This window comes from Epinephelus moara, chromosome 21 (assembly GCF_006386435.1).
Source record: "Epinephelus moara isolate mb chromosome 21, YSFRI_EMoa_1.0, whole genome shotgun sequence".
NCBI lineage: Eukaryota > Metazoa > Chordata > Actinopteri > Perciformes > Serranidae > Epinephelus > Epinephelus moara.
The window spans coordinates 14,801,500-14,827,889 of record NC_065526.1 but is presented as its reverse complement, the minus strand read 5'-3'; the positions used below and the strand labels follow the sequence as shown (position 1 = coordinate 14,827,889).

Here is a 26,390-nt window from a genome sequence, read left to right as displayed (position 1 = left end):
GGGGGGGGGGGGGGGGGGCTCAATGTCACGATGACCCCTCGTCTGATAATCAAACATTGAGGACTGGCGGTCTCACAAGGTGTGTGGTAATTGTACTTTAGCCAAATAACAAAATACAAACCAAGAGAGAGGCCTGCTGTGCTGCAGAAACCAGATATCAACTTTAGATCAAGAGTGACTTAATGAGCCTTTGCACTGTATACTGGTTGCAAAGAATTAAATGATTTTACTGCACCGATACGACTGCACTTTAATAATGAATTATACATAATGTATTGCTGTCAACCAACTAAGTTGTGAATCCAAAAGTAAAGACCTGCTTGGATTAGCTGACTTGCAGATTTCGCAGCGAGGCAGGCTTCGGGCCTTCATTGCCAGAAATGATCAAGTGTGTGTGTTTGCGAATCTCATCCATTTTAAAGACGCTGGATGAGAACTTCCAAAGAGTCTGCAACACTGACATAACTAGTGAGATTTCCTGCAAGTCATCCTATTAGATATAATGAAGTCAAAGACGTCAGCTCACGTAAGCCCTTGAAACAGTCTTGTGGCACTACCCTTGCAAACTTTCATATCTAAGCTGAGCACTTCACAAAGTCAGGCCTTTTCTGTCCTTCTTAATCTATAAGGCCACCAGACAGGAAGCTCTGCTCACGAAGCCCTTAATCTTAATGTTACAGTGCTGGAGTGTGGTTATGTCTCTGGGGTTATCAGATAGCGAGTGTCCTGTTACAAATGTTTCAGTGAATTAGACTGGAGACACCTTTAGAAAACTCAACAGTGAGTTCTGGTATCCCAGTCCCTGTAAACAAGCTCACACCAGTCCACGTGTAATCTTTAAAAAAAAAAGGTTTTCCTTCTGGATATTATATGCTCAGGGCATCCATCCCATACCCAGTGATGTTTAAGTTTACCTTGCTGCAAACTCCAACCTTCAGGGGACACGACAAACTTTGAAACACCATCACCACTCCACCTCCACTGCCAAGTAAGTACACCTCAGCATTTTCTTTCATGTTCCCAGTCTTCCCAATACACTCCAAAAAATACCTACTTCTGCCCACAACATCAAGTTTGGCTTTAAGGTACTGCTTGCTCATTAGAACCCATGAGATTGCAGACTTTCTTCTTAAACTCAGCCCACATTCAGTTGCCCCACAAGATGCCTGCCCAAAAAGCTTTCATGGTTTTTAAGCTTTCGTCTGAGAGCAGAGACGAGGGATGAAAGGATTCTGTCAGCTTAGGTTCGTTTGTCTGATTCTTTATTAGCTGTTTGTGTACTGATTGATACGTGCAGGGTACATGATACTGTACTGTACTAGTGCATAAAGGTTTATAGCAACAATTTATTTTCACTGCTCGAACTTTGTTAGAAAAAAGCATACAGGAAACCACAGTACCTTAATATAAGGCTCGTTCGAGATGAGCCAAGCCTGTGCAGAATCAATCACTGCCAATTGCTGCAAAATGCTGGTTAGATGGTTAGATTTATGTCCGACTTGTTCCGTTCTTGCGCTTATGTCATGCACACTTGGGCAATGATAACCTCACGAGATCGAGGTGGATGCCAGGCGCCGCAGTTGTTCTCCATCAACCACAAGACTCAGTGCATGATGGGAAACACCGGCTCTTTCAAGACAAACCCCACATTTTGTAAAATCCTAATTTTCTGTGTAATATTTAACGTTAGATTGAAGGACGAAGAATGAAGGTTTAATCTGTAACCAAACATATCTTGGTAGCCTACAGGTAGATCTAACAGGATGCAAATATTTCTGTGACTTCTTGTTCATTCTTTAAAGGCGATTGGAAATAGAACGTCTTTGCTGCCAAACTGTGAGACCTGACGGCAGTTAATTGTCACCGTCCCTTGCTGCAGCCGCCTGATCTTGTCTATTTTCCAGATGAGGCACAGTTCAGCTCGAACAAGCCTTATATTAGAGCAACTAAAAGGTATCAACTAGTGGCCTTGAAATAATTTAACTAACATTACCCGAAACAGTTGAAATAGAACAAAGTATTCGCAAACAAACTAAGTAGCAAAATATCAAGTTGTTTCTAAGGCTCAATCCCAATTCTCATTTTTACCCCTACCCCTTCGTCTACCCCTTGCCCCTCAAAACAGTGCGCCAAGGGCTAGGGGTGAAGATATTCCCCTAAGAAATGGGACAGCACTCGATTACCGCTATGTCATCAAACGTTGTTGCTAGCTGGCTGCTACATCAGCAGAGGTGATAAGTGTTTATCACAAACATTCAAAATGCCGTCTGCAAACGTTGTAATGTCCATTGCTTGGGTTTTAGTGTTATTTCTGCGGCTGTCCACAAGTCGCAGAAATCAAAGGAGGAGAAGATATCTTCGACGCATACAAGTGGTGATGGACCAGTTTTTGGTATGTATGGATTGGCTGTAAATAGACGTTTTGTTGTATTTAACGTTAACCGAACTAATCAACGCTAACGTTAGCTAACGAGCTTACCTAAACATGTGTAAACATTCGTGTATACATTTATAGCTCACTTTGGCTGCTCGTTGCGCCATTTTGCCGGTGTTCGCACTTAATTGTGGGAAAATTCCATGTATCCCTTGGTTGCTAGTGTGGTCCGGGAAAATCTTCGTTTTAAGGGCTATTTGGCCCTAGCCCTTGGCACTCGCCCTCGATCCACAGGAGAATTGGGATACCCCTTCCCCTCACGTGAACGCGCAAAACTAAGGGGTAGGGCTAAGGGGGAGGGCTAAGGGATGGAATTGGGATTGAGCCTAAGTCTACTTTGACTACTTTCTTTCTCTTCAATCCTTTAGTAAAGCAACTGAAGCTTTATCTTAGTTCTAATATTAACAGATAATAGATTTTACTTGAGGTAAGGGGTGATTCGCCTACAAGCTTGAGGCAATGCGTTACTCACAAGTAAGCAAAAACACTACTGCAGTTTTACAACAATAACAGTAACATCTGAAGGAACCTTTTACTTTAAGCTACTACCACCTGTCTTTGAACAAAGAACAGCTCTGCTTCGGCTCATGATCTTCAGCGCGGATCTTATCACGGCTGATTACAACTTCCACATGCTTTGCAGGCTCTGTATATGACTTTGCCATAGGCTGCAATCAATACTATGCCTGCAGAGCGTGCATAGTTTAAAAAGAAATTATCAGATCAAGTCATCAAACCATAGAGAATCCGCCTGTCCTTGAGGTTGCAACAATTTACATAAAATCCATCCGGCTTTGTGGAAGAGATGTTCATTTTTAAGATAGTCTCGTGAATGATTCAGGTTATGGGAGAGGTGCATTAGACACTTCGATTGATGCGCGGCAAACTGTGCAGACAGTTCACTTTGTGATTCTTGGGTACCACTGTTAGGCACATTGAGAGTTGGACGGGAGCATCAGTTTGTTCTTCAGTGTCTTTCAGATCGATGCCAGCATGTGTGGACACAAATGCTTTGAAAAAATGGATACGTTTCAAAGTTGTCATCGTCCATTCAGCCAGGAGAACAAGCATTCTGAATTTTAATCTAGTAAGAGACTAAAAGGAAAAGCGTCCTTTGTTGAATATGTGTCAGTGCTGTTTCACTCTTAGCCTGGAAACTGTAAAGTTGTAAAATCTACCTGAATATTTTATGTAAACCTGCGGTTGGTGTGAGAAAGTTCAGGTTGCACTGGTGTGTGTTTCTTCGGTTAGACATTCGGACAGTCTGTTCTTGGCTGCCGCTGTTTGTATCTTGTGGCTAAGCGATGACACAATCTAGATGTCAGACCTTGGGTGTGGGCGTAGCTGACTAGTAACTCAAGCCTGATAATCCAGTGCTGCGCTCTGAGCTCTGAGGGAAAGTCAGCTAAACTTTCTGAGAGCTTGCCTACGGGTCCTCACCGGAGAAAGCGAGGTGAGAAACAGCAGTCTCACATTGCCTCGAAATAGAGCGTTTTCTTTCAGATAACAGAGTTAGAACAGGAGAGGAAGAGAATTAGATAACAGTTAAAGAGAAAAAGGAGCGGGAGACCAGGGAGGCAGGCAAGGCATGCATGCAAGTGTGTAACTGAGTTCTGGCCGGATTAGGCCTGCTTGTTATGGATAAGGGAAGGCAAAGGGACGAGGAATCAGTAGTGGGGAGAGATGAGGAAAAACTGCAAAGCATGCCACGTTAGATGGGTACAGTAGGAGATCTGCAAAGGATCAGTCAGGAGTAAGAGAGAGAGGGAGGGAGCCTTATGGTAGTGAGGGAGAAGCCAAAAGAGCTTAGTTAAGGAGCTTAGTTGAGGTAGGTTAGCTCTGAAGATGGGCTGTATCAAAAAAGAACAGAAAACGGGCCAGTGACCAGCGTTAAATCCATCTACTGTAACATTAGCATCCCTCCCAACTTCACCCTCCCTCCACCCCTCCATCCCTCTCTGCCCCCCCCTCCTGGTTGTGTGTCTTTCATTCCCCCCATCTAGGCATTTTCCAGGTAGACTCCGTGCTCGTCCAATCTCACACCGTACTGCCCTTTGATTGGCTCAGGAGCGTGGTCAATGTGACAGTGTAACGGCGCGTTTAACAGAAGATACAAAAGTCACACACAGCACTTTGGGAAACAAGCGCCTCTTTTTTTTCTCCACTTTGTTTTTTTTTTCTCTCAAAATGATGGGGTTGATAAGTAAACATGAAAACTTGCATGCTGTTTCGATGTTTACCAGAGGAGGGGACGAAGGGGGATGAGGACATTCAGTTCATGGGTGTAAACAAAAACTGGAGACACTGCATTCAGCGCAAGACAAACTCCTCCTTCAAGAGTGTCTAAATTTAAGAAAACGGTGCAACAATGGAAAGCAATGCCCTCATTTACCTGCGTCGCTTTGAACTGAGTAACACTACTCATAAAGATGCCGATTAAATAGATAGTAAGACACAACCCAGACCAATATGACATTACCTAGTACACAGAAAGGCTTGACATTTGTCCTCTCCTTGCAAACCTTCCTTTGGCTAAAGGAGACAAACTGTCTTCACCTCTAGAGCAAAATCTTTGGGGCAGAAGCAACAAAAGTCTGTGGAAAACCATTACAACACTGTTCAATTAATTTTGTGAAGGGAGACACATAATGGGATGGTAATGTGTGAACACAAAGAACAGAAAGGCTTTTGCTCCTCGACAAATCTTTGGAGTCACTGCTAAAAAGACTTTTTGTGCAATATGGATCTATAACAATTGCATAAGGAGAGGGAGAGGAAAAAAATGAGAAAAGACAAATTGCCCTCTGGCACATTCATGAAGGTGACTTGAAGGAGCTGCTCCACTTTAGCACAAATTTCCTCCTCCTCCTCCTCCTCCTCCTCCTCCTCCACCTCCTCCTTCTCCTCCGGCCCCTACCGGCCTAACACACGATAGTTAGCAAAGAGACGCTTGCTTCAAAGTGCTGCTCACACCGTTGGTCTCTGCTGTGCTCCTATAGCCACTAAAAGCCTGTTTTCTTAGCAGGATGGTGCCACGTTCACGTCAACTAGAGGGCCTGCCTAATCCTCCTTTGCCATACTGAGTTTGGAAAGGATCATCGGGTAATTGTTTTAGAGGGGCTGCCCCTTCTCCCCACTACCACCCCACCCTCCAACCCCGCTCAGGGCAGCAGTGGCGCCAGCTCGGTGCAAAAATGGTAAGTTGCTTTGGGTTTGGTTTTTTTCCACGGCTAGAGAACGAGGACTCACATGGTATCCCTATGGAGCAGCATAGTGGGGAAATAGAAAGTACAACAAAACATTATACAAACACACACACACATGCACGCACTGCACACACGGCTACATGTGCATGCTCGCACCCATCCGTAGTAACACACGAATCCACCCATCTGAACACACACATGTTATCCTGAAACTGAAACCAAAAACCTAACGGCATGCACTGCTCATGGAAAGTGTGTGTCACAGAGCATGTGTGTGAGAAATCCAAGACTCTGTTTGAGATTCTGTGCATCCCATCTAACCATCAGTGTAGGGTCAGATCTCTGAATTGACCCCGTCATTCTGTTGGATTAGGGACGTGCAAAGTCAGATATTCATTCTCGTAGTTTTTTCTGATGGAATTCCTGTTTTAGATAATGAGATACTAAAGACCCACCAATGACAATAATATCAAAGTTCACTATTACATTCAAAAGGATCGTTCGACATTTTAGGAAAAACACTTATTTGCTTTCCTTCTGAGACTTTGATGAGAAGATCAGTACTACTCTCATGCTTCTACCGTAGCTGAATGTAGCTAGAGCTAGCGAGCAGTTACCTTAGCTTAGCATAAAGACTTGAAACAACAATCCTGGCTCTTTACAAAGGTAACAAAATCCTCTACAACTTACCAATTAACACTTTATATCTTTTCTCATTCCACACAAGTGTAAAAACAACAACTTGCTGTTTTACAGGCGGCTACACGCCATACTATATCTGGTCTGGGATCAGTAACTTCATCGAGTTTCTACTGGTTTAATGTCTTTGTGCTAAGCTAAGCTAACCCGCTGCTGGTTCCTGATTTAACGTACAGACATAAAGAGTAGTATCGATCTAATCTTGTAACTCTCAGTAAGAAAGCTAATTAGCATCTTTCCTAAGATATGAAACTACTGTTTATCTTGAAAGGGACAGTTCACCCTAATATCCAAAATACATATTTTTCCTTTTACCTGTAGTGCTATTTATCAATCTAGATTGTTTTGGTGTGAGTTGCCAAGTGCTGGAGACATTGTCGACCTTCTCTTGAATATAATGGAACTAGATGACACTTGGCTTGTAGTGCTCAACTTGCCAAAAAAAATACACAGAAAAACTCAACAGAAACATCTCATGACCCGCTTACCCAAGATAATCCACAGACCTTGTTGGGAGCAGTTTCATGTAGGAACTATTTTCTTTCTACTGAAATACACGTGCCAACTGTATCGATGTGCAGAATAAAGATGCAAGGTGAGCTATGCACGCTTGATGCACCCTTCCTTCTACGCGGTGATACAATTGGCAGATGTAGTTCAGTAGAAAGAAAATAATTCCTACATGAAACTGCTCACAACTAGGTCTGTGGATTATCTTGAGTAACTGAGTCATGATTTCTGGAAAGAGACATTGCTGTTGAGTTTTTCAAATGTATTTTCTGGCGCTTTGAGCACCACAAGCTGAGTGCCATCTAGTTCCATTATATTCAAGAGAAGGTCGACATCTCTACGGACAATGTCTCCAACACTCGGCAACTCACACTAAAACAGTGTAGATTGATAAACAGCACAATAGGTAAGAGGAAAATATGTATTTTTGGTTTTGGGGTGAACTGTCCCTTTAAGGCTGGTAACAGGAAAGCGAGAAAGTGAATGAGTGTGTCGCCATTAAAATCCCAAAATATGAATTCCATAAACCTGCTGAAATGGACTGTATCGAGGTATTACTGACGGTATACAGACTGGGCTGTTGTTTTTAACATGTGGTGATGCCAGTTACACCTCGCTGTGTTCCAGAGGAGCTGGTGTCAAAGGTCAGCTGTTCTTTTTACTGCTGGTTCACCCTGTGAGGTTTAAACCCACCACCCCACAGCTGGAGCTGCTGAGGGTCCGAGAGGATCCAGGGTTGGGCGTGCGAGGAGGGGTGGTTAGTGACAGGCGTTAACACAGGGAGCGGGGAGGGGAGTTAAGAGGAGAGGGGGAGGGAGGGGAGGTACTTAGTAAAAAGCAGGCGAAGTGAGCTGCAGGAGGACATGGAGCATCTGTAGTCAGGGCCTGGCTGACAGCCTTTGTCTGAGCTGATGCTTGACTTTTACACTGCAGCATGTGTACGGTATCATATTGGGTCTGACAAGAACCGCTGCTATAGATCTTCCACTCTCCACCCACCCTACTCAAGTTCCCCTTCCACTCCAACTACGCACAAATGACTTTGAAACATCAAAGCTGGCATTAACATCTCATTTCCCTATGCAAATGCAAAACGAGACAGGAAAAAAAAAAGCTTTTCATTTCTCCCTGCCTCTCATTTTCAGTGAGAATCGTTGCTGCCCCTTGAGACAAAGCCCGATGCGCAGTTTTGGGGAGAAAACGGGTTAGGGGATCCTGGGGGCTGCTCTGCATTACCAAAACAAACCATTCAGCAAACAAACAATTAGACACTCATGAATTATGGACAAGCCATCTAAAATAGCAATGGGGAGTCGTGGAGCGATTGCTGAGTTAATGAATCGTTTTTAAACAGTAGTGGAGTAGCATGTAATATGACTTCCTGTACACATGTGTACAGTATTTATATGTAACCTATCCTGATGATTCCACTCAATTCTTTGGACCAGTGCAGCTGAGTGACTGAGAACAAGGTAACACTGAGAAGCCTGGGACGAAACAGAGACGAGAGTGAAGAAAGAAAGGTGTCTAGTAATCCACAACGCGTGAATGTGCATCAGCCATTTTGTTTTTCAATCTGTCCCCAGCAACATCCATTATTCACAACCCTGTGTTTACCTCTCACAGACGCGCACAGTCCATGCAGCAATGATCCAGGAGGATATACTGAACACCAGCAGAACAGTTCCCGGACAGATGGTCATGAGGGTCTTCATGACAAAGCGTGTGTTGAAGTTGATCTTGTTGAGGGCGCCGATGCTGCGAGACGAAGCGTCCGTGAACAGCTTGCTGTGGAGTAACATGACCCTGCCTATCAGGTAGAGTCTCAGGAACATGGGGATGGAGAGGATGATGTCCACGTCAGCGTCGGCCACCGACGGCGTGTAGGTAAAGGCCAGCCGCGCCGTCCAGGTGAAGACGTACTGGCCCGGGATGGGATGAATGGCACACACCAGCAGCTCCAGCACGATGAAGAAGATCCGCTCATACGTCATGGCTATCCTCCAATCGTCCGCACCATTGTCGACCATAAACAGCTGAAGAAAAACAGACAAACACAAGGACTTTAGTTTAGTTTAGTTTGTTTTTACTTGTTATAGTTTGGTGTTTTCTACAGTTTTCCCATGCTCTTCAACCCCTTACACCTCCAAAGTTTTTATCAATACAAAGTTAGACTGTGAGACATACATTATTTAAATCAATCCACAGATTTTTTTTTTTGAAATTCTAGTCAAGGTCTGAAGAAGTCATGCTGAGTTAGATTAAAATATATATGAAATGAAGGAGAAGACATCTAGAAATTTTGCATTTGTTGTAATGCTATAGCCATAAACCAAGATTTGGATATTTAATTTAATACAAATGTGGTAAGTCTGATGCAGCTCAGATACAGCAGAATAAAACAAAAAAAAACAACATAAACTGAGATGCAATAAAAGGCTGCAAAGAAAACCTCATAACATGCAAGAAGTTTGGTCGACAGCTTCATTGCATCATGTGTTATATTTATTGTTAATGGCTACTTAAAGCTGGGATAGGCAGTTTAATTTTGGTGTCATTGGGCAAAAATCCCATAAGAGAGAAAACTGGACTTCTGCACTTCCTCTTGGCTCTGTTTTTAGGCTTAAGAAAATCTACCCCATGACAGGAGACTTTGGCCAATCACAGGTTGTTTCAGAGAGATTACGTTCTACTGGCTGTTTTGCAAATGTAGATGCATGTGCACGTCCCTTCAGATGGTGAAAGCCTGATTAAATGGTGGAAAATCTTGCAGAAAAAGTTGCTTTTCCAGCATTGGCAACAACAGTTTACAATGTAAAGTGTCCCAAAAACAGAAGACTGGCTTATCAAAAAGAGAGTTTAAAAGAAAGCCAGACAATAAATGAAATAAGTGCACATAACTAAGGTTACGCCTTCAGTTGCACAGCAAGCAACTAAACAACGTGTCAACATCGGCGAAGAGTTTCAGAGATGGAGAGAAGATGTTGCTAAAGGCTCATTGCTGCGGCTTCAAGTTCATATTCATATAGCTAACTAGAGCCTCGAATCACAGTGTGTCCTCCGCCTCACTCCCCACCACTACAGGCCACTTTGCTGGGAGAACGGCAGGCAGAAGTCCTGGAAACAGACCTCCAGCCAGCAGCTACAGCAATTCAAACTCAGCCAGCACTGGGGGGACCAGACTGCTCCGACTCCAAGACTCTGTTGCTGCCATTACACAGGTTAGACCTGGTGCTTCCACTGGCCACCAGCCCGCTGTGATCACTGAATTTGAGTTGCTACAGCAGTCAACTGAAGGTCAGTCCCTGGACCACTGCCCGCCCTCCCACTGGCGAAGCAGTCCACAGTGGCAGGGAGCGAGACGGAGGGACTGTGGGATAGCTTGCTAATTCTTGTCTCATTTGTGGTCTGATAAAGAAATAGAGAGTTCTACAATTAAATAACATTGAATAAATCAATATGTGCGGATCACTGGGTCATTATATGAAGTGCGTACATATGCTCATGCGTGTCTAGTGGGAGGGGATTCGGACAGAGAGGGAGAGCTGCAGGAGAAGGGTGTATTTTCATGTCTCACTTTTTTTTTTTTTTGCCCTCTCCAGAAAATTGCATACTCCAGCTTTAATGATAAGAAAAAGAAATTTCTTTGTATAACCAGTGTTAAAGCTTTCTAATTAAACAATATGCCTTGAATGCTGTAACTGTGTCATTACATTCAATTAAATACATGTATTTGTGTACCATATTTTAAAATCTAGTAAATGTTAATCATAAATGCACTGTGTATATTATCATTATTATATAATATATACATTTACTTATAAATAATAAAATCCTCTGCGTAACAATTATCATCTTCACAACACTGATACCAAAAGCTAATGGTATAATGAATAAAAATAATGTTATTTTTTATGTGGTAGACTCACCTGGATTTCCCGGGCATGGTACATTATTATAAGACCAAGCAATATAACAGTGGAAAGGCTGATAAGGCATTTCAGTGCAAATGAGTATGAAGATTCCTATGGTGAGAGAAAGAGAGGAAAAAAGACACAATTAATACAAACAATCACATCTTATATACACATAACAAACTGTTTCTTGTATTCATTGTATATCTAGACTCAACAGATGGCAATACTGACTTGTCCTGATACAACCAAGGATTTCTGAGTTGTATGTTACTGCTTAGCAACGAGGTGAAATGAGGTAGCCGAGCACATTCAAGTGAAAGCTAAGTGTCTTTACTGTTTGCTTACTCAGAATTTTGAATCTGAAGTGTTGAGTTACATTGAAAACAAATGCTTCTGATGTTGGCTAAGATGAGGAGCAGAAATAAATATGAACACATGCATACACATTAAGTATAGGCCCGCTAAGGTATATACAGCTACACACACACATACACACACAAGTGGACACACATTCTTGCAGACATAGTACTTATTAGCTTAAACGTCTAACTGAGACCAGATAATGGGGTTTTACACACAAACAGCGCAGTCAGGATGTTGCTAAACAATGCAGCTGCAGGTGTAGGTGCAGCCTGATATTATCTATGGACGCTGTTCCCCGCCATCTAAACTACCAATTAATCAAAGCCCAGCACTAACAGGGGGGACTTTCCATTTAATGGTAGGTGCAGAAAAGGCAAGGCTAGCATTAGCAGGGGGGCCACCACAGTGTGCGTTGCTGGTGATAAATAGGCCAGCTGGATGCTAGTGCTGCAGTGTTGTGTTTGTTTGTGTGTGTGTGCATGTGGTGTGTGGGGGGGCAATATATCTAGGAAATGAGAACCTGTACTCCCCCCCCCCCCCCTAATGTTGGGAAAATGCCATTTGATGAATCAATTTAACAGCCATGGTGTAAAAAGGCCGCTCTGCAGCAGGCTAATGATCGCAGGGTTATTATAATAACAACGGCGACAACAAATGACAAGAACGACAAGTGGAAATATCGTTCATAATCGTCAGTGTGTGATGACAGTGAGAGCTGCTCAATATTACTCCGTCCTTTGGTGGTCCATATTACAGAATGTATTTTTAGCTATCAACTAGATTGCTTTGCCCCTCAGGTCGACGACATGTTCTCAAGACATTCTAATGTCTGAAATTGTTTTGAGAAGTCCCTGGTGAAATAACATTGAGTAAACCAATTAATCCACCTGCCAGAGGTTCAAGGATTTTTCAGTCCCAGTGCTCACTGCCTCTTAACGTGCTTCTATCCTTCAGGGCTCACAGAACCTTGGCTGAGCCTCAAGTGTCTGCTGCGCGATGTGACGTGAGATGGAAAATGGACCATCCTGCAGCACATGCTACCTGTCTGATGTGGGAGGGGGTGCCGCCGTGCCACTCAGAGATGGGAGGTCATTTCCATTTAAGCTGAGGTCAGCTTGATGAATGGACTAAACCCGGCTCAGTAAGTCACAGACAAACCTATTGACTTTCTTAAAACCCCATAAATCATCCTATAGATTACCACGCTGACTTTCTATATCGCACAGACACACACACACACACACACACACACGCAGCGATGTGTAATCTAAAACATATTCAAAAACGCAAATAGATCTGACAGACACAAATGGGAAAAAATCTCTCTTGTGAAAGGAACATACCAGTGGTTTTGCAGGTTTTAGCCCATTACCTACAGATGTTCTTTACATTAATGCTGATGATTTTTCAAAGCATATCAAAAGCTTTTATGTGCCTAGAGATTTGTCCCAGTTGACAGCCGACATACGACATTTCTGAAAATAGCCCTTTCTCACAGCGACAGCACCATGGGACAATAATGTAACTGACAACAAAATAAAGGTGACACAGTATTCACATTAAAGGACATTTTACAATCACAAAGCTCATTTCCCTACAGCAGGAAGTTGTGATGTTCAGTGAAAAGACACAGAAACTCTCTTGTTCTTTGGTGGTTTGAGAACAAAGTATTAGCACGACCACCACCCACTGATGTAGCAGTGTGTCTCAATATTATAAAACATCTTGTCCCAGCTGTACAGCCTTCAAATATCACTCATCACAGTGAAATAAATGAAAACCAGTGGTGGCTTGAAAGGTAGAGAATAACTGCATAACCTTGTGTTACTCTTTATACAATGATCTGTAATAATGTTAAAGTTGCACAATAAAGTTGAGAAGTGAAACGGGTCACGTGCTTGGACGAACCCTCAGAGAACTATCACTCTAATGTGCATTTTAGCATCTTTCAGTTCTTGCTATAGTTATACAGCCCGCAACTTTTTTGTTTGGTTGTTCAAGGTGTCCTGTCAACAATTTTACAACTCTTCTAGGGGCCTACACTTAGCAACTAGCCAGAGAACACACAAAGTTAGCAACTAGCCAGAGAACACACAAAGTTAGCAACTAACTAGTGAACAAACAAAATTAGCATATAGCCAGAGAACAGACAAAGTTAGCAACTACCTGGAGAACAGACAAAATTAGCGACTAGCCAGTGGACAAACAAAAATAGCAACTAGCCAGTGAACAGACAAAATTAGCAACTAGCCAGAGAACAGACAAAATTAGCAACTCGCCAATGGACAAACAAAGATAGCAACTAGCCAGTGAACAGACAAAATTAGCAACTAGCCAGAGAACAGAAAAAGTTTGCAACTAGCTAGTGAACAAGCAAAATTAGCAACTAGCTTGTAAACAAAAGCAACAGCAACTAACTAGTTAACAGCCAAAGTTAGCAACTAGTCAGGGAACAAACAAAGTCAGCAACTAGCCAGAGATCAGACAAAATTAGCAACTAGCCAGAGATCAGACAAAATTAGCAACTAGCCAGAGAACAAATAAAGCTAGCAACTAGTCAGGGAACAAAAAAGTTAGCAACTGGCCAGAGAACAGACAAAATTAGCAACTAGCCAGAGAACAAATAAAGCTAGCAACTAGTCAGGAAACAAACAAAGTCAGCAACTAGCCAGAGATCAGACAAAATTAGCAACTAGCCAGAGAACAAATAAAGCTAGCAACTAGTCAGGGAACAAAAAAGTTAGCAACTAGCCAGAGAACAGACAAAATTAGCAACTCGCCAGTGGTGGACAAACAGAGATAGCAACTAGCCAGCGAACAGCCAAAGTTAGCAACTAGCCAGAGAACAGACAAAGTTTGCAACTAGCTAGTGAACAAACAAAATTAGCAACAAGCTCGTAAACAAAAGCAACAGCAACTAACTAGTGAACAGCCAAAGTTAGCAACTAGTCAGGGAACAAAAAAGTTAGCAACTAGTCAGGGAACAAAGGAAGCAACTAGCCAGGGAATAAACACAGTTAGCATCTAGTCAGAGAACAGAAAAAGTTAGCAACTAGCCAGTGAACAAACAAAGTTAGCAATTATACAGGGAACAAAGTTAGAAACTAGCAAGAGAACAGACAAAATTAGCAATTAGCCAGAGAACAGCCAAAGTTTGCAACTAGCAAGTGAACAGCCAAAGTTAGCAACTAACTAGTGAACAAACAAAATTAGCAACTAACCAGGGATCAGCCAAAGTTGGCAACTAGCCAGTGAACAAACAAAGGTAGCAACTAGCCTAGTTACTGAACAAGCAAAAGAGTATGATGCTAAAACAGAGACATGTCTCTTTTCTCCTTATTTGCCTGGCAAAAGTTAGCAACTAGCAAGTGAACAGAGTAAGTTAGGGACTAGCCATTAAACACAAAGTTACCAACTAGCTTATGAATATAGCATTACATGTAGTAAGCTAAAGACAAACCTACTTTTCTCACAAGTTAGTGAGGACCAAAACAGCGCTCAAACAAGTATAAATATTGGACTTACATTCGTCAGGTAGCCAGAGGCATGACTCCAAATTAATGCTAATGCTGTACGTGTAAAGCGGCAGCTGCTGACATTAGGGATGCACCGAATATTCAGTAACCGAATATATTCGGCCGAATATTGCAAAAAAACACACATTCGGTATTCAGTGGAATAAGTGAAAAGCAAGGCCGAATAATGGCGGCATGTTTTGATAACGCAATCAAACAGTGTGCGGTGACGGACGGAGTAAAATGTTGGCAGTGTGGCGATATTTTAATACGTCCGTCACCACACTCGCATTTGCGACTAAAAATAGTTTTGTGCGGGCAAAATAAATCATTCAGCACGCTGTGTGAGTACAGGTTTCAACCAGCAGCAGAAACAAAACGGTGAATCCCGCTGGTTGTGGGTTGAACGCGGGGTCACAGACACAGACAGAAATACGTATTCCTGTCAAATACGGTGGCGCATGATAACGGCTTACCGGCAACGGAGAAGTCCGGCTCCAGGTGAATAACTTGTTGTCATGACTGCCCAAAAGTACCTGAACAGCCGAGCCATGGCGGCACACAGTATGGGGCGTATCAGAGGAGAAACGAGCCGTTCACATTTCTTGGTCCACAAACCTCACCGCACTTTAGGGACTGTCCTTTACTTATGAAGGGACTTGTCAGGGGAGGAGGGTGGCTGGTTGATTTTTATTTCATTTAGCCTATTTATTTTATTTTGATCCCCGCTATGTTAATCACTTATTGATGCCGTTTTTGAAGTATGAATAAGTCAGTAAGTAATTTATTCCATTGAAATATCATTGATGTATTATAGAAAAGTGATTTATCTTTTTATAAATGACAAAAGGCACATCTGCCTCATTTTCGCTGTGGTATCCTGATACTACTCAGAACCGTGATACTTTCACTGTTATCGTACCATGGGTCCCAATTGTGGTACCGTGACAACACTAATCTCGAGGGGGTTCATCTGCAAAAACTAATGAAAAACTAAACAACGGCATTCAGTATTCACTACTCGGTATTCGGCCAAGCGTTTAATATTATTCGGCTTCGGCCACAAATTTTCATTTCGGTGCACCCCTAGCTAACATGATAGCAATATCAACTTTATAATGCTGTAAGTCAAAATCCTGTTCTTCATGTGGGATTTGGACCCAAAGTAATCGATGATGCTTAGATTAAATATACACAATTTGTAGTTAATGGGCTCAAACATGCAAAACCACTTATGTGTTTTCAGTCCTGTTCAGTTTTCACTAACATACAGGTAAAAAAGTGGTCTTATTTCCCAAGATGAAAGACACCTGCTCTGTGACCTATTATATACTGCAGTGCACTGCAATGTCAGCTCCCAAGTAAACAGCCTTGTAAATATTGTGGTAGAAGCTGCTCTGACTGCACTGAGTGAACGCTATTCTTCTCGATATACCCTGACACAGCAGAAGTGATCGGCTGAAAGAGAAGGACAACAACAGGTCAAGGGGTGGTGACCTGGTCACCATGACCCTGACACCAAACTGCCCTGCTGATGTCCTTGGTCAAGAGTCCCACATGTTCCCACTGTATGCTGTGTCGTCTTTACTCTGATCTGCTAAAGTAAAAGACGCTGTTGGGCATCTGGAATGGCATTCCCATCTTTTATTCCTTTTGACCTTTCTCTTCATCTCTACTTGTCTTTATCTCTCCTGCTCTGCCTAAGTCTCTACATATCTATCTCTCTTCATCCCCTTTCCTCTGCTATCCCCCTCTCCATCTCCCTCCCCTGCTGTGAGCTAGTGATTTCAGATGCTGGCTTCACAGAGAACGACAGACAGCCACAATGGCACCAGTAGTGGAACCAATCCTTTGGCTAAACTCCGATCTGATGCCAATAATGAAAAACTGGATATTTGAGAAAATAAAGAACTAGTAACAAAAGCAGGCAAGAAATTACTGATTAAAAAAATATTCCATTTTATCCAATAAATAGACTGTTAGTCATAGTATAGATCACATGACACTCCTTGTGACTTGTATTTGTGCAATATTCCCATCACCTTTGTTAGATAATGTATGTCAGTGTCTGTGCTAATAATCACTCTTCATAAATGTGACAGCTGCGAACCCCACACAAATCAAAAATTAACAAAGGCAGTGACAACACACAAAGCTCCCACTCATGCATCACACACATGCACAACCCACCTTAGTGTAAACCCCCCATGACAGTTCCGTCTCTGTCACCATGACAACAATCCCAAACATCCCGAAGATGAGTGCGTAGTCGCTGAGCCGCTTCCGCTTCTCAAACAGCGCCCTCCGGTGGCCGAGCTTGTAGCCAATGTCCCTGTTCTTCTTCTGCGGCGCCCTGCCTCCGCCACGCCCGCTGCCCTCCCTGACCAAGCTCTCGTTGGACGCCTTGCTGGGGTCTTCGCCGCCGTTGCCCTTGGACACCACCACCTCCAGGCCAGAGCTGTGCAGCGTCTGCAAGGGCTGCGTCTCCGAGTCGAGCTCCGCGAGGTTGCGGCGCGACGAGGACGCCAGGCTGCCCACTAGTGGTCTCACCACTCCGCCATTGTACTTGCAGGTGTTCATGGCTATCTGAGGGAGTCGGCCACTGCTCTCGGAGAGGGAGGGCTTGGATCCAGCATGGCTCAGCTTCTTCTGCTCAGTAGTGGCCTGTGAACGGGAAGAAGAGTGATAAATACAATACTATCACAACAAAAAAGGTGTAAAAACTGACAGTAGGTTGAAGAGACACATACAGGTTTTAAATAGAGCATTGATGTGGGAGTTACATCTCTGTGGCTCTGGAGAGGGCACAGAGAGGGAAGGATCTTGCAAAACAATTTTGGTTATAAAAGCAGACAGATTTAGTGCTCAGCAGGACATGTGGCCAAACATACAGTATGAACCAAAATATCAACAGTTATTGTCTGAAAGTCCCAAATACTCTTCTTCTTCTGAGAAGCATAGACTGAGAGCAGCTAACAGAGATGGGGTTGTTCATTTTAAAGGAGACCTACATGCTTTTCTGTATTTTGTGTCTTCTATATAGCCCGGTGTCACAATGAAGGACGCTCATTTTAATGTGGCCAAAGTGTCAAATAACGGGGTAAACAAATGTAGAAGTAATCTTCCTACTGATTTTAACACTCCATTTCCAACAGTTTTTTAATACTTTGGCTACAGTATGACGTCATAGTGTGCCAGATTTCTTAAAATGGCACGCAACTGCATTATGTCGTGTACAGTGCTGCATGTAGTTACATGCTAACGACAGGGAAACAGGTAATCTTGGTTGCTGGTGTCGATTTTGGATCATATCCCTGCTAGAACATGTCCAGCTGTGTTAAGAGGCTTTTGGTGGTGGTTTTCATGGTCAAAAGTGCAGTTATTCTCCGTTACAGCGATTCACCAGCTGCAATGATGGTGCAGAGATGCAGAGATAAGGAAGACCCAGCAATGCCGACCATGGGCTTTTTCAGGAGGGGGCCTTAACCCTTTGAATTCTGCAACACTAATGGTCCGAATTTCTGATCATTATGATGTCATTTCTTGGAGTATTTTAAATAATTTATTTATATCCCAACAATCTTTTTAAGGTCTTTTTACAAAATAAAAACACATAACATGTTGATCCAAAAGATTTTTAAATTTATGAGCATAAAAAAAACATTTCTTAACAATCCGTAAGTTATTTGAACTATGTAGATTGTTTAGTTTTTGAGATATGCTCATTTTTATGGGCAGAGTGCAAAGGTGTTGTGATAGATTCATCATCCATCCCCCTGGTGCCACCATGCGTTTTGCACCACATGTAACATAGCGCAATAACGTCATCCCAAGTGTGATGACACGGACGAAAGAAGCCTTAGCTCTCTGCTGCAAAGAGAACAAATCTTCCAGTTGTTACAGTTTTTATTTTAGATTGGTACATGCAGGATTATGGAAACAATGCTCTCCCACAGCCATTACGGGGAGATTCCTGGGGAAACTTTGGCGTAATTACTTCGAAATACCACGTTTGTACGGCACGTGAGGTAAAGTAACATAAGGTCATGACATGATGGCGAGGAAGACAGAAGCCTTGGCTCTCTGCTGAAAAAAAGAATGATTGCTCTTGCTATTTAAACAGGATCATGCAAACAATGATTCTCCAAGGCCATCCGTGGTATGTCTGTTATAAAGGGTTATGAAGATAGGTGCTAAAATGGCCTTCTCAGACAGAGGGTGAATACAGGTGTTCCAGCACAGAAAGTATCAGAATATTTTTTTGATTTGACAATTAAAGCATGTAAAAATGTTCTAGTCGTTCTACTGAAACTGAAGTATGAACGTGAAAATGAGCATAATTGCTTTCATTTAAGTTCAAGCCTGTGATATGAAAAACATGCTAATCACAGTTTTACAGTTAAACTACAACAGTTGAAAAGTTCCTTTATCTGTCTGTATGTTTCTGGCATTTCCTTAAAGAAAATGGCATAAAAATTGGATGGCTGAAAAACAAATAAATAATGAATGGACTTTGATGTATAAATAAAGCCATATAACCAATAGTGGACCCTACAAAGTGCAGAAAATTGAATCTTTGCACTGCACAAATTTAGATATGAATGATTAATGCTTGGCGTGACCCTGTTTCCTATCAGAGAAACACTCTTCCCCTGCAGAGATAAGAGGAAGAGAACGGAATGTGGACCTTCTCAAATCAGGCGTACCACAGAGACTAAATGCGAGATTCCCACTATTTTAAGAGGAAAACAAGGGAACCCATTTCCTTTGAAACACCAAGGACAGTGTACTGTACATAGTGTCTGTTGAAGGTTAGGGGCAACTTAGGGGCAAGCAGAAAAGCACAGGTGCATATACACATGCCCTACCAATAAATATTACATTGTGTATATAATTTCTAATTTCACAGCAATAGGAGAGAATATATATTTAACTTTTTTTCTTACTTTACTTCTTTATCACCTGCACATAATGCTACTATTTTTCTTTTCTGGAACGATGCCGTGTAGACTCTTCTCTTGCTGCATTGAGCCGTCTATCGTTTCCGCTCTTCTTGGCAGATAGGAGTGAGTTTCTGTCCCGGTTACGGAGACAGAAAATGTTCAATCCATGCAGAGGCTGTAGAGCAGTCACCCCAGAAGCATCTATCTGCCTGTCTATCCCCTGCCCTTCAGAGACTCGGGCAGATTATCATAATGGGTTATGAAAACTTCACATGGAACAGTGCTTTTTCCGAAACAAGTCGGGGGTGTGTGATAGTACTGCTGGCCCTTTTTATTAGCCTTGACAAAGCATGCCTAATGCCTTTAAATGTGCTGGTGGGAATAAAGAAGGGCGGCCCTAATGGAAATTTACTAACTCCAGTCCTGTGATGCTATCGTCTTGCGCATATTGTGGCTCCATGAGAACAGGACTAAAGGTTAAGGATTAGTGCAGCCCATAGTGTTTCTAATCCCCTTTTCTGTATTAAATTGCTTTTTAATCTGTGCCATTAGGACCCCTCTACACTTTTGAAGACTGTGCAGTGAGTGAACTTTAGGTTTGAATGACAGGAAATACTGCAGAAATAGATGCTGATATGGCAATAGTGGTCAGGATGTTGTTCTGTATTTGAAGATGAAAATAGAACAGAGTGTGCTGAATTTTGCAATTTCATTTCAGTTCTGCTAATGAAAATAACCGCAAGGTCCTTAAAGGTGCTGTATACAACATTCAGAATTACAAGATAGCAGCAAACTACTTGCTATGTGAAGATATAGTGGAGTAAAGGCCCTGACACACTAAGCCGACAGTCGGCCGTGGGTCACTATTGGGCTGTCAGTGATCGTCTGTCGCCCTAGTTGCCCTCGTGTGTCCCCTACCGTCGGCCCTTGTCGACCCTTGTCTGCTTTTTTTTCAGCCAATTCAACATGTTGAATCAGCAACGGCAGAGTCTGTTGGTTAATGAAAGTGCTCCGATTGTCAGATAAGCTCAGCACACCGGAAGAGAAACGGAACTGAGGAAAGTAAACAAATTGCTTAAGTCCGAGGATGTGAGCTCAAATAAACCTTGAACAAAAGATAAGATTATTTTTCTTTAGTCACTGAGTTCTTTAGCAGAATCTTCTAATGCTGTTTTTTTTTTCTATTGGAAATATGCTTTGTTCTTTCAACATTTGATCGTGTTGTTAATGTGCTAACTGGGTAAATAGCGATAAGACGGTTTTCCTGTTTCCCTTTTTGAATGACGAATACAGACTACGACCTTCTGCTGGGGTGGAGAGTTATTTCCTCTCAAGCAGGTGCATAACGTACGTGCTGGTTGGCTGTTGGCTGTAGTCTTTGTGGTGTGTTCATGTGCAACTTTCTGGCCGAGACACAGGCAATGTGAGGCTTTCCACACTGCTAGTTCTTTGATAATGGTTTGGCGTGTCTATGCCTTAATGGCGTCCTGATCAAAGAATGAAGTCACGCTAACTCTGCGTTTGATGCAATCTGAGCTTCCCTGTACTTTGTTGTGGTAGCCAGTCCGGCTGCACATGTATTGCACTAGTAGTTGATGAGGTGCCTGAACTACTTACAGAGGAGGAAGTGGGTACACTCTCCTATGTATTCCAGTGGGTTTCTGGCTTATAAGTGGGTATACTGTAAACAGACAGAAAAAGAGGTGGGTATACCCTGTATACGTGCTTATACCCTCCACTACACCAGTGGTTACCACTGATAACGCTATCCCGACTCACTGTGGCAGTACCGTGGCGTCATAAAAGCCTGACACCCACCCAACGGTTCCCCCTGAGGCTGATACGGCCCTCTGCCAGACAATCTCCATCCACCCACTTTAATATGCAATGCAATTTTATGCAGTTTATGCAGCAGGGGGTCCCTGCTCCAACACTGAAAACCCCTGGTATCGAGCAATTGTGGCCCAACCTCCCACATGTGCAAGTTTTTTTTTAAATGGGTAAAATTTGACTCTATTACAGAGCTGCCTGCAGTGTATTGCTTTACTCAGTGTCTCCTTGCCCCGCTGTTGCTTTCTCTCTGTGTTTACCACAGATAGAAAGTGAATGACGGTCATTCTATTAGTCATATCAGGCATTGGCAGTCTATGTCTATGGTCATAACACTACTGCTGCGGGAGTGTGAGCTCAGCACAGACGAACGGTTGGTAAGGGGCCCGCACACACAGTGACAGGGCTAACTGTTAGCATCCTACAGCTAACGTTACCTAAAGGTTATTAACGGGTTTAATGACTGAGTAGAGGCGTTTTAGTGGGAGTTTGTTGGGACCATTAAATGACTTGCTGTCGGATGTTAGCCACTGCTACTGTGTTAGCTCGTGCTAATTGGCCAGACATTGAACTGACCAGGAGGAGAGCAGAACCGGACTCCAGGGACGGTCTCTTGAGTGCGGCAGCAAACCTATACCAGATTTTTCTTATGTCAACATTAAATCTATGGTTAATTAAAGCTTTGTTATTCAAAAAATGTTCTCCACATTGCACTTGTTTTCTGTTGTTGGATGATTTAGATTCCTACCCTTTGTAAGATTGCTTTTTTGTTTGTGTGTTTTGCAAGTACCTGAGTACTTTATAATTTAATGTGGGTACTAAAATGCAAAAGTTACTTAAAATGCCCATCCCTTGTTAAAACTGTCTGCTCAGTCAGCACTGTTGCCAGTGAATAGCACTGTTGGACTGTTAGCAGTGCTAGCTGCTCGCCATCAACTCAGCCACCAGCCATGCTGAGAACCAAAATACCAGCTCAGACTCTGAATCATAAATACGCTCTGAATGTCGAATACAGTTCCTTTAAAGATAGTGAATGGTTTAAATGTCTCATTTCTGATTCTTCACATTCTGCAAAAGGCAAATCAGATGCAGCAAGAGGTAGAATATGTAATTATTTTCCTGCCACACAAAATTACAAAAGTCTTGACACTCCTGGGATTCTCAGCATCAGCAATAACTCACACTCACTACGACAACTACATATCAAAAATATCACTTAAGCATATTTACAGACCATGACAGAAGACTAGCCAGTGCAAAATCATCCTGACAAATATTGTTACAGTAGCCAATGCATGTAATGGCTGAACAGCATCAAAGATAACAGAAATATTGCTGTACTGAGCTATTTTAATACATTTGGGGAAATATTTTTAAAGTCCTCACGGTGCTTAAATAGCTTGCTTTTTTTTCCTCGCATCAAGCTCTACAGTAGATCCGCCTGTCAGTCTTTTGAACATGTCGAATCCCCAGCATAACTTGTACTGAACAACTACAAAACATCATTATTCTTTTGGTTTTGAGTGTCACAACATGATGTCATTCATTGTCAAAAGAGAATTTCCTGCTTTTGTGTAGGAAGTAAATAACTCTGAAGCTCCTGCTCTGAGCTCGGAGTATTTTTAGACCCAGTCAAACTTTCAGAGTGGGTCTGAGATGCTTGATATGTAAATTTGGTTCTTGGACTATAATATCTGAGGGAAAAATCCAAGACAACTAGCTCAAACAAAGGTTGTGCATGTTTGTAGAAAACATTGCTTTCTCTAATTTAAAGTACATCAGTGTATTTTTACTGTTTATCTCACCATTAACAGTTTAAGAGTATTACCGTTCAGTATGTTGGTTTGAACCACCAACCCTACAATAAATAGCATACTTGTCCTACCATCACAGTTAATAAGACACCAGCAAGACAAAGAACATCATTGTTCATGTTGGTTCAAGGTGTGGATTCATAGAGCAAAGTGAACTCTGAACTCTGAGTAAGCATCTGTACAATAAAATCATTGACGGACTTTAAGACTGGACAAACACACCACTTCCTGCATGGGCTCTCACTGATATTTGCGTTGGAATTTCAAACTGAACACACGTGATTAATGTGCTTGATAAATTACTCTAAACTATCTAAAACTATAATTTAAATAAAGCAATGTAAAAGTAATCTGTCTTTGCAAAGCTATGGGTCCCTCCATTCATGAAGTTAGATTAGGAAAAGAGGTATTTTCTTTAAGATAATTAATCTCCCCTTAAAACATTTCTGTATATTGTGAACGTACCCTGAATAAAGTTTCCGAAGACCAATTACATGACGATTGATCAGAGTAAAAAGGCCATGTTGTGACAGTCAGGAGCCTGAGACGTAAAAGGAGAACGTCCCAGGAAGTGTTGCTCCAATAAGGTAAATGAACAGGATTGATGATGGACACCAGGAGAGCAGGGCTGCTGTTACACCCTCAGCTTTAGTTACCTGTTTCTGGTGCTCATCAGTCACTGAACCAGGTCAGGACTGCAGCCGCCCCATGACGGCTGTTTGTATGAACACTGACTGTCAGCATTATCACACATCAGGGAAGGGCTTTCATCTTAAAGGAATGCTTCACCCACAAAATAATCATTTGTACATTAATTACTCACCTTGTGTTACACTGAATTCACTAAGAATACTTTGTTTTTCTCGCAGGTCTCTACAGTGAACAAAGAATATAAATACAGAAAATTCTTGAGTCCATGCTGAATAACAGTAAAGTATATATCAAAACATCAATTTACAAACTCACACAACTCGTGCAGTATAATCCAAGTCTCATTTATCCAGTCGTGTGCTCAGTACTTTCCAAACCGACAGCCCTTTCTGACCAGGTACAGAACTGAAAGTGAAACTTATCTATGCTCTCTTTACAGCCAGACTCCACTGACAAAAACAGTAGGGAGCTGCTGGTCTACCGCCGCCTCAATCAGTAGTTTGTTTGTGTTATTGTGTGATTTTGGTGAATCTAAACTAAACCTTTAAAACACTAAGGTCACACAATACCACAGACAAACTTATGGCCGGTATACACTGTGCGATTTTGGGCTGTCCCAGACGAAAGATGGCCATTGTGGGAGAAACGTGGTGATATCTTTGGTCATGGCTCTAAAACGGTGGTCTTACGTCGCACTGTGAGACAGGTTCAAGGACGGCCGTTGTCAGCGTCTTGTGACCAAAAATAACCTGAGATAAAATTCTGACGGTGTCAGAAATTTAGGATAACTATCTCACAGTATGACAGCTACTACAACCTACGTCTACTAATCAACCAATAGAAATGCAGCACGAAATGACACAATGGTCACCACGACACCGGCGCTAAACCCAAACAAATGATCGCTTGCCATGGAGGTAAAACGAACAAAAAGAAGTCTGTGGAACTCCCAGAAAGAGGAAAGTTTGGTGGAGCTGTGGCAGCAGAAGCTTTGTTTATTTGATGTTTCCTCCAGCTGCTATCATGACCGCGAGAAAAAAGACGCTGCATGGAAGGAAATTGCGGAGGAACTGCAACTTCCAGGTGAGCAAGCTACCTATGGTGGCGCAGATGGATGACGTATGCTGATGCGGTGCATGCTGATGACGTTGCATATTGACGTACGTTGTAACCTGTGATTCAGTAGTAAGCGGCCATCGTACAATCTGCACACATCAAACTTGACGTCGTACCAAAGTTTATTAGATCCACGTCTCACAGTGTGTCAGCTCAGTTTTAAATACTAAGGTTTTAGCAAAGTGCATGTGTTTGGGAGGAACTGAGCATAAGACTGGATAAATAAGATTTGGATCATACTGCACGAGTTGTGTGAGTGTTTGTAAATGGTTGTTTTTATAAAGTTTTCTTGTTGGACCCCTATGACTTCAATTCATCAAGAGTTTTCTCAGTTTGTTGATTGTTTGTTCAGCATGGAAACATGAGAGAAAAACAGTTTTCTTCCAGAATTCAACGTAACATAAGGTGAGTAATTGATATACAAATAATTATTTGTGGGTTGAAGCATTCCTTTAAAGAGACACAAATAAGAGAGAGAACATCTGTACAGGAACATTGAAGAACTAAGGCACTATAACAAGATGTATGCCTGACTTTTTCCTCTGTAAAACTAAAAAGTCCTTCACAGACTTTGCAGCAGGAGTCCTCACATCACATTCCAAAACCTCAAAGCAGCCTCCATCAATTCCATACTCTCGCCCACTTAGCCAGCTGCTCGAGCTCTGTCGCTTTTCGCATTTCCCCTGCAACCCGACTAAACAGAGCGGCGAAAGGGCACGGCGGGCCAGCGTTGCCCTTGTTGTCCCCCGATGCCCCCACAGAGGAGATGCGGGGAGGCTGCTCGTCCAGCCGACCGACGGCTCAATTTCATTCTGAATGGCACGCAGCATCCAGGCTCTATGAAATGGAGCCTCATAATCAAATTGAAAAGCCTCAGTGCAGAACAGTTTAAATGAAGGCAACTCTCTGCCACGCTCCTCTCTCCCTCACTCTGTGTGTCTCTCTCCAGCCGGCTCAAATCTAATAGAAAATCCTCATTCTTCAGTGTTGTGTGGGGCTTCTGTGCTGCAGTGTTAAAGGCTTAAAGACCCTAAAAATGGAATTGTGCATTATAAAATCAAGTGTGTTCAATTCGTTGTGTTTGTTTGCGAGTTTGAGCATGTGGGTGCCAGTCTGTTTAATTACGTGTGTGTTGTATGTGGGTGGGTGGGTGGATGTGTGCATATGTGTGCTAGTTGAACAAGCTGAGCCTCAGCCAGGCACCGGATTAGGTCGGATATTGACGCAGACAGTGTGCAGCGACGGAACAAGCACGGGGAGGAATTGTTTGAGAAGATCCACGTGTATGCGAGTGTGTAAAATCTGCGACGGGCACTGACAAGGCTGACATGAAAGGAGGAACACGAAGGAGAACGACGAAGAAGGAAGAGCGGGGAAAATAAGGCAGAAATT

At 42.6% G+C, this 26,390-nt stretch overlaps 1 protein-coding gene and 1 long non-coding RNA gene across 5 annotated transcripts in view; one reads left to right on the top strand and one right to left on the bottom strand.

Moving 5' to 3' along the window:
* The window catches only part of kcnn1a (potassium intermediate/small conductance calcium-activated channel, subfamily N, member 1a), an 85,233-nt gene that overhangs the window by 20,203 nt on the left and 38,640 nt on the right, over nucleotides 1-26,390 (bottom strand). For all 4 annotated transcript variants that reach the window (XM_050032397.1, XM_050032394.1, XM_050032393.1 and 1 more), the window contains exons 2-4: nucleotides 16,835-17,308; nucleotides 10,779-10,874; nucleotides 8,467-8,885 (exon numbers count right to left, since the gene is read on the bottom strand). In XM_050032397.1, coding sequence (XP_049888354.1) covers nucleotides 8,467-8,885; nucleotides 10,779-10,874; nucleotides 16,835-17,224 — 905 coding nt within the window. In that variant the 5' untranslated portion in view covers nucleotides 17,225-17,308. The remainder of the gene's footprint in view (nucleotides 1-8,466; nucleotides 8,886-10,778; nucleotides 10,875-16,834; nucleotides 17,309-26,390) is intronic.
* LOC126382500 (uncharacterized) lies at nucleotides 3,765-8,611 on the top strand. The gene is made up of 3 exons (XR_007569066.1): nucleotides 3,765-3,887; nucleotides 5,460-5,631; nucleotides 8,476-8,611. It is a non-coding gene; the product is annotated as an uncharacterized LOC126382500 (long non-coding RNA).